Raw genomic sequence first — 12072 nt, forward strand, 5'->3', positions numbered from 1 at the left:
TCTGTGACCCGTCTCCATTCTCCATTTTTCTCTCATTGGAAATGGGAAGAGAGACTTGCATTTTATTGTCAGTATGATGCACCATCATCTGCAGCAGTTCCATTTGTATGTATATTACCACTCATTACCTCCTATTTGTTTTCCATCCTGTTTGTTTGTATCACAGCAGGATAATCTTACTGAATTTCAATGAAGTTTGGTAGAAAATGAGGCGATGGACCAGAAAATCAGTGATTATTTTATTTGTGCGGCTTGATGAATCATTTATCACTTACTTGCCTTGTTTCAAGATTAAAAAAAACTTTGAACATTCTCTCTGTTTCCTCCTTAACTACTTACCTGAATCATCTTATCTTAAGTGTTTTGATCCTCATCAATATACAAACACACATTTCTACCATTAAAAATGGGATTGTGCGCTTTGAGCGCTCTCTATTTTCCCTTATGATTCCGATATGATTTCCAATTGCAAAACCTCATAATCAGTCAGCCTCTGTAACAGAACAGATGTGACGTCAGCCTGTCAAAACGCCAGCTTTGTCAGTCAGTCACACAGGTGTAATTACACTTTTACACCTTAATGACAGCAGTATGCTGAATGTCTCAAGGATGTCTTCCTGCCCTGAGAGGCATTACTCTGTGTTTTATAACCGTACATCAGCGGATTATGTAACAAGGAGGATAGAACGGCCCAGTGAGCACGTTCAGACATGTACCTGGACGACAGGAAAGAGTATAAATAGGTAAGGTGGGAGATAACAAAGGAAGAAAGATGAGGAGAATTAACACGTAACATGGCAGGAAGGGAGGTAGAAGTTAGGAGAGGATGAAGCAGATAAATCAAGAGGAGAGGTGTGAAGGAGAAATACAAGTAGAGGAGAAGAAAGGTGGGTGAGCGAGAAGGTTTATCAAGGTTTGTGGAGAGGTGGTAGATGGAGAGGTGGGAGGAAAAATAGAGCCAGGTAATTGAAGAGGAGAGAGGAGAAGGTTGGAGAGTCGGATGATGAGGGAAGACAGGAAGTTGAAGAGGGAAGAAAACAGCTGAGAGATGAGGTGAAGTGGAAGAAGGAATAGATGGCAAGATGAGAAGAAAGCACGAAGGATGTGATAGAGAGAGGATCAGATGTGACCATCAACCACGGATTTTAGTGTCATTTGGAGCACAGTGATAGAACTGGACATGCACATGAATAGCTCTATATTAGCTCTATAGTAGCACATATGGTATGTTTTGGCTGTCCCATTTACACCAATTTCACCCCAATATACCCAGATGTTTTAGAAAAAATAAATCAACCTGTTCTCTCACCAGCATCTCAAAGGTCAGAGGCTACACAGTTCCCATTTAGGTTTTCCAAAACATGTTGGATAACTAGACCACAACAACATTTATGGTTCCCAGTAGCCAGGGATCAAAATTGATAAATTTCCGGCTGAAAGTCTCAGGACGGTTTTTCGGATGAAATGATTAGATGAATCCTTTTGATTCTCTGTTACAGTGAATCCTGTGTCCCTCTGTTTCCTGTCTATTTCCTGGAATCCCCTGTATGTTGGATAAGGAGATTTTGTCCTCTGTGTGTGTGTGTGTTTGTGTGACGTAGAGGATTCTCCGCCACTTCGTAGTAAATATCTGCCGTCATCTGTAATCTGCTTACGTAGACAGCAGGTGGTGGGTCGGAGGGCGAGATGCAGACAGACGGTCCATGTCATTTTATTTATTAATTTGATTTTTTTTCAGCGTGTAGGTCAGTGACTCACAGGGAAGCAGGTTGAGGCAGGAAGGGCAGAAAAGTTCAGACATTTATAAGATGGGTTTATTTTTGAAGGTAAGCACACAGGTCACCTCTGTGTGTTTGTGTTGCAGTATGGGTAAGTAAGAAAACGGAACCTGATGTGTAGGTCAAGTGCTGAGGACCTCGTATTTCCTGTATTTGTGTTTATGTGCGTCTGTCCCTGCGTGCCCTCAGCTGTCTGACTTCATGATACGGATGCAAATAAATCTCATAAAGGCATCGAATATCTCTCCAAAGTTTCCATCAGCGTCTGATCATTTAAAACCAGCGCTTGTCAAGCTGCAAGTCATGACCCAAAAACAGATTTCTGATGTTTTCTTGATGGGATTTTACATGATAACTACTATTTTGTGTTTCAGGAGAAAAAAAAAACATCCATTTGAGTTTGTATCAGTGGTTTCAAAAAGCTCGACAACCCTTAAAGTAATGTTTTTAATGTTTACCAAATCTTTTGAGTGTCAAACATCCCACTTCTTTTCTTTGTGTGTGATGTCAGCTTGTATCAAACCTTTACATACTGGGTGCTTGACACTCAAAAGGTAGTTATTAGGTGAATTATCACTTTAGCAAGACAAGTGCCCCAAAATTAAATGAATAAAAACTCTGAAAAAGTTGGAAATGTTTGTTGTAATATTTAAACATTAAAGTAAAATGTCTTCAAAACTTCAAATCATGTCTTAAAACATTCAATCACTCCACAAATTGGGATAAAATTGCTGCATTTTGGCTCATAAGTTTTGTATGAAACCAGACTGCAGGGGGGAGTCTGCTCTGTCACAGTCACAGTCTGTATTTATTATTAATGGAGCAGATAAGGAAATTGTTATTGGACGACTTTACAGATTACAATCTTCACTCGAGTTTCAAGCTCGAGGGCAGACGTTTTTTCAAACACACCAATCTGTTTTTTTTTTTTTTCAACCACTGATTGTTTTCAAGAAACCCTTGTTCAGTGCAGTGTGACGCAGTTTTCATTGCCGTCCGGGTGAAAACTCACAAACTTATCAGTTTTCCCAGAGCCAAGAGAAACAGGATGTGCAGTTTAGAACTTATCCAGGGACGTATTGAAAGGGTTTTCACACCTAAAAGTACCAGAAATTAGTCAGACCACAAAGGATACAGCAGTCCTTGAGTTGATGGGAAAACATATTGTGAGGTTTTTATATGTTATGTTTTTATATTATATAAAGATAAAGCTCATTAAAGAGGGGAAGAATGTTTGGTTTCTCTTTTTCATCCTGTATATTTTTGTGTTTTTAATCTTTCCTGTTGTCTCTCTTTCTCCCTCTTCTCCTTCCTCTCTGTATAAAAGTGACACACTTGAGGGAATTCCACTTATTCGAAACACACACACACACACACACACACAGACACACAGACACAGACACACACACACACAGCGTCGTCGCATGGTTGCGGTGTTATGTTCGTCAGCGCAGTACAGAGGAGTTATATAAACACTTAACATAAACGTCAATGTGGTTATATAACCTTGTGGTTGCAGAAGACATTCCCCCACTGCAACCCCCCCCTTCTGATACACACACACACACACACACAAAATACCCACTAATCATGATTTTGTTGCCGATGGCCGCGCATTCTTTAGAGCCACATATCTCTCAAGTAAAGAACCGTTGTGTTGTTTTCCTGAGGAGCAGCACGTCTTTAACCCGCCGGGAGTGTCCAGCAGAACAAATTAATGGCTTAGGAAAAAGTGCTGCAGGTGTTGTTTACTCTCTGACACTTTCTGACTGCTGATGATTCAGCATTTCACCACGACATCCTTGGTTGCTCGCTTCCTTTGCTCAGTGTCTGTGCTGCCAGAGGTCGAGGTTTCACCTGCACTAATACACTACCCTAACTCACTTTGCCTACGTGTTGTCACGATTGTTTTGTTCTCTCTTCTTCGTGCCTGCGTCCTCTCCTCATCACGCATCGCAGCAGAATATTTGGCTCAGTCGCCTAGCAACAATCGGCGCTCCAAACTCCAATTGTCACCTTAAGATAACACCTCCATTGGACTCACGCACAGGAGAGTGTTTCTTAATGAGGTGGGCAGGCATCAGAGGCTGAATTTAGACCAGAATTCAAAACAACATGTGGTTATTTCAGTTGGAAGTGTGAATAGCTGCGTCTTGACTGTTCAGCAACAAGTCATTGTGAACTCATAATTGAGTTTTGGAAATTCTGATCAGGCCAAGGATTCTTCTACTGACCCGTTTGTGAAAACAAAGGTTTGACAGAAATTGGAGTTGCAAAGCTTTCATTAGCTCATACTCAATTGTGGGCGCAAGTTAGAGCCAAAAAAAAACTCAGTCAGTGGGGAGGATGGAACATTTCATTAGTTATATAACATGTTGTGAATTTGTATTGTTGTTTGGTGTGTGTGTGTGTGTGTGTGTGTGTGTGTGTGTGTTACTTCACCTTGACAGCTTCTAAACTGCTCCATGAAACACAAAGCCACAGCTGCTCCATTTTGAATCCAACAGTTTCTGTTCAAGCTCAAATCCCTGCTCCATCTTCATGTTGACATCTCTTGTAATTTTTTCAAAGTTGAGTTTAATCCTCTGAGCACCTGGAAGTACAAAACATTAATATAACAGTGACAGGATTTTATAGAAAATCGATGGCTGGATGGATAAATATTCAGTACGTATGTAATTCAGAGGTTATGAAACTTGATTTTTTTCCTGCATGCTCTTCTGCGTGACCTCTCTGTAGTTCCTTTTTAAAATTAGTTTTAAATACAGTGGAACAGTATTTATAGCACCAAGTGTTTGGCTGAATGCCAGTTTGGATTCAAAGTGACAAATGTTACGTAAGCTGCAGAAGACTGATGCCAGAGTGACACTGTTATATAAAAATCCAAACTCAAATGTAAAGAAGTTCCATCCTGATCAGTTTAGCAGTCTGCTGTAATTGTACACATACAGTATATAAGGATTGTTTCCATTATCAGTTAGTCTATTGATTATTTTTCGATTAATTGGCTAGTCTTGTAACAAGAGGAAATAGTGGAAAAATACCCAAATCCAATCACAATTTTTAGTATTATTTTTTCTTATTAAATTATTAAAAAGTGATACTTCCTCCGTGATACCATGATAATTTACACAAATATATCATTAATAATATCTTGTTTTTGGATTGACGTTACTTTAAGCATAAACACCTGAATACAGCAGAGAAATCCCTATTTAATACAATATCTATAACTCAACCCGTCATTTTAGGAATAATGTACACCATATGTGAATGATCCCGTTCATAGAAAGATACATCAGCACAAGCCAACGACATAAAATCACTGCCAGTGTGATAGTGATGGGTTTTCTCTCCTCTTCCAGCTGCTCTAACAGCCAACTGGAGACTCTTATCTGTTCTAAAACAGATACATTTCTCTGGTAAAAAACACATTAAAGTGGTTGTTAAAATGTTTTGCCTCTGTCAGAAACTATTGCCAATATGCTAACGGACTGTTCCACCGCATCCCACAGAAATCCTTCACAGAATTATCAGTTCATAAGAGGAAACAGCTGCGCCTCTGATGCACTAAATTATCATCTTATTTATTTTAGTTAGTATATTTCATATTGCATAATGCATTTTTTAAATAGAAAACTAAACTGGCCGCAGCACTTGTCGGCTTATTAGTTATAAATAAAATAATAAAATGATCAAGACACTCAAATATACACTAAATCATCTTGAGATCAAGTGTTGCACCTGTGTGGGGACACCATATGTGGAGACAGTGTGTGTCCAACAGCTAATAAAATCATAGTTCGTAAAATATTTCATAAATCTGCTCCTAGTATCTGTCTTCCCTCCCCCGTCTGTCTCCCTCGGTGGTGAATAATTCCTGGACTTTTTGTCCTCTTGACCTGAGCAGAGGAAACAGACCTGCTTCCTAGAATCTACATCTGTGTGTGCTTGTTTGTGAGTGTCACTACTATGTTTTTTTAATGTTTGTGTGTGTGTGTGTGTGTGTGTGTGTGTGTCCGCCCCCTCTCTCACTCTGAAGTACATCTCTCTTTTTCTCTTTGAATGATGACCTCGCTTTCATCTCTCTCCTCTCTCCTCTTTCCCTTCCTGTCTGCCCCCTCAATGTCTCTTTGAGTGCTTGTGTGTGTGTGTGTGTGTGTGTGTGTGTGTGTGTGTGTGTGCGGTGATGTTGAGGCTCTGTGCATTTCGGGAATCGTTATATAACTGCTCTGTAAGGTAGAGTTGGAGAAAGGGAAAAGAAAATGGAAGATGGGGTCTTTGAGTGAATGTTTAATTCAAATCCATGTCATCGTCATGTAAACACACACATTTATTTTTCCACTCTTATCTCTAACGGATACAGTTATCATCAAAACTGCAGTTTCATGAAAGCTTTTCCGATTGCTGTTCAAAACATGCAATGTATGGTGGCTAATTCCTGGAAAAGATGATGTGTTTTTTTTGTTTCCTATTTGTTTTTGGTTGAAATAAATGGAAGAACAGAGCAGTTAGCATTAGCATTGAAGGCTAAACAAGAGGAAGATGTCACTTTTTGATTTACAAGAACGTCCGGCCTATTTTTGATTTTGATTGTTTATCATTTGAAACTCATTTCACATGTAAAGCTAATAAAACAGCAACTTTATACACATTAAAGATCATTTGTGTCCTTCCAGGCACCTGTAGCCAGAAGAATGTCTTTCTGTCTAACTCCATTAATGACATTGTTTTGTCCTTGTTTGTTTGTCAGCAGGATCATATGTGTAAATCCAACTCATGGACACTGATGAAGTGGCTGAAAGCAAACCTCATCAGTTCTGTCTCATTGTTTTTATAGTAAAACCTCCACACAATGGATCTTTAAACCTGGTGGTTAAGTGATAGATTTTGGTGCAGAGCGTTTTTTTTTAGCTTTGAGCTACATTCTCCTGAATGATTGCACTCACTTCAATGATAAAGCAAGACTAAGAGTCTACATCCATGCCAGCAGCTCTGTTAGGCTGTTATGTACTTTGGCACAGCGGTGCTTTTGAGCTTAATGCTCCTTAGACCTGATCGAAATTGGGGTTGACCCAATCAGACCCAGAGAGAACACCAACACTGGCAGCAGCTTGATCCTACACCAGTAAATGAGCAGTCGCCGTCAGAGAGAGCACTTTAAAATATCATTTTTTTCCTCCACTTCAAAGTTCACATCCTTCGTCTCACCTCAAAAAACACATATTTCTCCCGTGATGGATATGACGCGTCACATGACCAGCTGATGACGAGTATGTATGAATGTGTTTTGATGCCGATCTATTTGCAGATTGAACATTTATAAGTATTTTTATCATCAGCGTGTCAAAATTAGAGAATTGTGCAGCCTCTGACACTAAATGTTGTATGACTGTATGTTTTTAGTATGTTTGTGATGTAACTGATCTTAATTCACTCTGAAATGCTAGTGTCCACATGCACTTAGATACATAAGTACGCCACACACACACACATACACACGATCACCACCGAGACAGGCTGGTGTCATTAGCAGCCAGATCAAGAAGTTTGTTATCACGTAGATGGACTGAAGGGGCGTTTTATGTAAGTTGTTTTTCAACTGGCAGTGAGCTCATCACCAGCCTCCATGCTCTGTGTGTGTGTGTATATGTGTGTTCTGGCTCATAACCAGGATTAGCTAGCTTTATTGCTCCACAGACCTGCTCTGATGTGCCCCACAGACACTCTCTCCTTTCATCTTCTCCTCCCTCCATTAGCTTTGTTTCTTTCCTTCGCTTTTGTCTTTCTCATCTCCCAAATCTGCACATTATCTGTCTTTATCCAATCTTGCATCCCGTCTCTCCCCCGTTTGTGTTTGTGTTGCGTGTGTGTGTGTGTGTGTTTTCCTCCGACTTGTGTTTCAGTGCACATTTCTGTGAACATTTCTCTCATTCTTACAATGTGGGAAACTGAAACTCAGTTTATCAAGTGTCATTCAGTGAACATGTCTTGTATTTCTTGGTGTGTGTGTGTGTTGATACAGAAAAATCTTGTGGCAGTGTGTTCTTGTTTGTCCAGTCATCCCAGGCAGATTTCTTGGCAGAACTGTCCTACTCATTTGTGTGTGTGTGTGTGTGTGTGTGTGTGTGTGTGTGTGTTGGTTTATATTCTTTTATGAACATTTGTCCTGTGTGTGTGTGTGTTTATGTGTGTTAACGTGTGGGTTTGTGTGTGTGTGTCCGTGTTTGTGTCCTGTCTTGTGTTTCGTAAGCCGTCCATATTTATGATCCAGCTCTTACATAAGCCTCAGATCTAGTTCAGTGTGTCTCTGACAGAACAACTGAGACAGAAAGAGTGAGAGAGAGAGAAAGAAGAGTGGGAGAAAAGGACAAAGAGGAAGAAGAAAGGTTAAAAGTGAAAGAGGCAGATTGAGGGCAGGAGAAACAGAGAGAGAACCAGAAATTATTTAGAGAGAAATAATACAGTCGGATGAGAGTTAAAGGTGCCATACTGTGCAGTTTTCATACTTTTATATTGACTTATGTTTTGGCTCAGGATGAGAGGAACCTTCTTCATGGTGATTTGCAAATGCAGTTTTGTTAAAAGTTAATTTAAATTCATTTGAAAGCTTAAGTTGTCGGAGGCTCTGGCTGACAACAGCAGCTCCTGTGATTCAAATGAGTCAAACCACTTTGATGGAAATTTCCATTTCACATCACACAGTAAACAGGCCTGACTGGAGAGACGTCAACAACTCAGTTCCTAGTAAATATAAGAAACACTACAAAGATTTGTGAATACATTCAATATTTGATCTTATATAAACGAGTATAATACTGGACTTGTTAAAGTGGGAAAGGAGCGTGATCACAAAATTGAGTTTATCCCTTAATATTGTGCCAAAATCAAATATTTTCTTAAATAAAGGTGGCCAGAGGTTGCTCTATGATGTCTCTCAAGCTCTTTTTAGAAAGGATTTGGGTTTTTCATCAAGATTCTGAAACTGCAAAGCAAACTTTACTTTACATTCACCAAAACAGAATATAAGCCTAAATATTTGGTTGTATGTGGTTACATGTGGATGGAGTGTTGCATCTACGCCTCCAAACATTGTTTACAAGCACAGAACTGAACAAGGAACAAACCATAATGGGAAAATTGTATAGTGCCTATCCAATAAAACGAGCCACATGCTCGGCTGAAAGGATCTGCAGAGTCGACTTGGGATCGTTCACATCACCCCATGATTCATTTATATGATTTATTTCACTCTTTTTTTTTAATTGGCAGTTATGATTAGTAGATGTGTGACTGCAGGTGTAATTAGTTACAAGTTGAGCTGGCGTTTGACGGCCAGAGGAGCCCACTTACTTAATCTAATGACACAACCGGTCTCTCCAGCTGAGCCCTGAAGAGGGAGGGAGGTCCTTGACATTGCGCATCCTAATATTTTTGGTGATTTTAGTTTTTTGAATCATGAAGCTATAACAATCAACAAAAAGTCACAAAAACTGATTGTTATTGCAACCATAGCAACAAAGGTCCCCTACCATTAAAAAAAGTAGTTTTTCAACTCTTTCTTAACCCCAATTAGGTCGATTTTGTGCCGAAACTGAAACGAGTTTGTAAAATGATTCAGAATAGTAGAGGATAAGAATCTTAAGTAGCAACAGACCACATGAACAATATTTCCTTTTTTTATGACATTATCAATAACCATCACCCGTCCTCATCTTGTCTCCTCTCACAGACCAGTCCCACAGTGCCCCCTTCAGCTCCGAGAATGAGGCTCAGGGAGGCGACCCCGCTGCGTGGCAGTGCACCACTCCCCCATCTACCTCACCATCAGGGGAGACGCCGGCCCACCCTCCCCCCTCCCAGCGGGCGTCCAGACCCCGCTCCAGACCGGCCAGCCAAAGCCCCTCCCCTCCCTCTGCTCTGACAGGAACCAAGAAGAGGAGCTCCAAACCGGCACACATGAGACGCAACATCAGGTACTGAACTCGACACTCTAACTGTAACTCCGAAGATCATGAAATCCTTAAGAAACTGTAACGTTAACCTGCCATCATTTCTCAAACATCACAAGATCTGACTGAGTTTCTTTCAGTCATTTTTGAGCTTCATGTTCAAAAATGAGTCTGACTCATTGCTTTGAAACCAGTCAACCTCGATATGAAAGGGATTACTGGACGATTCCCAGAGTATGTTGCTGCTGAGATGCAGAGTAAACTAACACTCACTTATTTAACACTTACAGTATAACATTTACTGAATAATGGGATTCCTTATTCCCACCATGTCTTTTTTTTCCTTCTTCTCTTCCCTCATCCATGATTTCACTCTCATTTTAAATAACTGAAGCGTGGGTCAAATACTGATGAAATCTGTCCATGATTATATAGTTAAACATGCTCAGTCTGCAGGTTTCCTCCTCTTGCCAGTAATCAGGATACAGCTCAGCCTCAAGTATGCAGTTTCTTTTACATAACAGCATCTTTACAATAATATCAAACATATGTCTGAGATGCAAATTCATGGCTCAGATCTCAGCCTTTAGTTCCTTGTTGTTAAGTCAGTATTTGTGTATGTAGAGTAATTAAGCAGTGGAGTAATTTCCTTTCGAGTTTGGTGCTTGTCTAATTACATGGCATGACTGACTAACGACCGTTTTTCTAATCAGAATGAGTAGAACAAAATACATTTCCCCATAATTTCAACTATTTGTCATCTCTCTAATATCTCTGTCTCCCTAAAGTAATGAAATTTTCCAGCTGAAAATTAGCTAGGAAATGAGCGCCAGTCAGAGGTAGTGGCGGAATGAAAGTCATGGTAATAACAAAAACAACATTAATGATCAATATAGCGAATTATGGGTCAGTTATTCCTGTTGCCAAATGAAATTCATGGAAGTTTTAATGACATCTGATAATGTAGGTTATACCTACATTCATCGATTTTTGACCACTAGAGGGCAGAAGAACTCAAAAACAAGCTAACACGGTGTGTTAGCGAACACGTTATTTACCAACATTAGCATTAATATTTTCTACCTATCAGTAAATATAAGTCAAATATTCACCTCTCCTTTTAGCTGTGGTTTGGTTTCCACCAATTCCTGAGAAAAATATCCGACCTCAGCTGCTAGACGTTTAGCTGTTTTCACTACATACTTCCTAACTTTGTGCCGGGCAGGTAGCATACAGTAGGTTTTATTAGAGCTTGTGAACTGAAGCGACGCACTTCTGCTGGAAACAGGTTAATGAGAGAGCTGAACTATACAGATAAAAACTAAAACAAGGAGCTACAATATACAGTCATTTGATTCCATGTTAAAGGGATAGTTTGTATTTTTTTGAAGTGGGGTTGTATGAAGAAGTTATCCATAGTCAGTGTATTTATTACCTGCAGTAGATTTGCTTCGTATTCCTACACATGCCGCGCACTGTTTTATGCCGCAACAGCACTTTCTGAACCCAAACAGCTGATCTACGGCGTAATACAGTGCGTGGCATGCGTAGGAATACAGAGGTTCCACAGAATGTAGTGCTAAAGGAAAGGGTTGTCTGACGGCAAGGTAAAGCAGTGAAATATTCTAAATATAGCCTGCACTTAAACTGATATTTAATTTTTTAGGTGGGCTTTTTTTTGGTAGCTAATATACATTTTGCTGCTGGCTCCATCCAAAGCAGTACATTGCTTAACTTCTGTGCTGTGCTTCATCTGCATCTCCAAAGTGAGGGTGTGCCGACCCAAATGTACTACAAGTAATACACTGACTAAGGATAACTATCTCATACAACCCCATTTCAAAAAATCCAAACCATTCCTTTAATATTCACAAAATACTGATTAATGCAGCTTTAAAGAAAGCAATGTTTGTTATTCCTGTCATTGACTGATTTTGCTTGATTTGCTTATATCAATGTTATTCTTCTTTGTGTCTGCGTAGGAAGTTACTGAGGGAGCACCAGTTGGAGGCAGTGACCAAAGCCGCCCAGCAGGAAGAGCTGGAAAGGAGGCGACGTCTGGAGCAAGGGAGAAAGCAGGATTTCCCTGTACCGCTGCTGCCTGAATATGAAACTGGTGAGAGCGTGTATCCAAATATACAAAAATGCCTCCATACTAAGTATGTTTTATCCAGATCTCTGAATAACTAGTTATACATGTTTGGTACAACTAGGTTTGTACGAGCTACGTTGCTGCAGATATTTTGAGGCTTTCAGCTGCCAGCAACAATGTCCCACGAAGCCAACATGATTTCCTTACCTGTCTTTCTATTCTTCCCTTTCTGCCCCTCATTTCCTCCCAA

The 12072-nt window shown here is 40.0% G+C and overlaps 1 protein-coding gene across 4 annotated transcripts in view; it reads left to right on the top strand.

The window, feature by feature from the left end:
- The window catches only part of LOC137184195 (helicase ARIP4-like), a 77076-nt gene that overhangs the window by 48119 nt on the left and 16885 nt on the right, over positions 1–12072 (top strand). For all 4 annotated transcript variants that reach the window (XM_067591640.1, XM_067591642.1, XM_067591644.1 and 1 more), the window contains 2 exons: positions 9511–9754; positions 11713–11846. In XM_067591640.1, coding sequence (XP_067447741.1) covers positions 9511–9754; positions 11713–11846 — 378 coding nt within the window. The remainder of the gene's footprint in view (positions 1–9510; positions 9755–11712; positions 11847–12072) is intronic.

The sequence above is a fragment of the Thunnus thynnus genome, chromosome 6 (assembly GCF_963924715.1).
Source record: "Thunnus thynnus chromosome 6, fThuThy2.1, whole genome shotgun sequence".
NCBI lineage: Eukaryota > Metazoa > Chordata > Actinopteri > Scombriformes > Scombridae > Thunnus > Thunnus thynnus.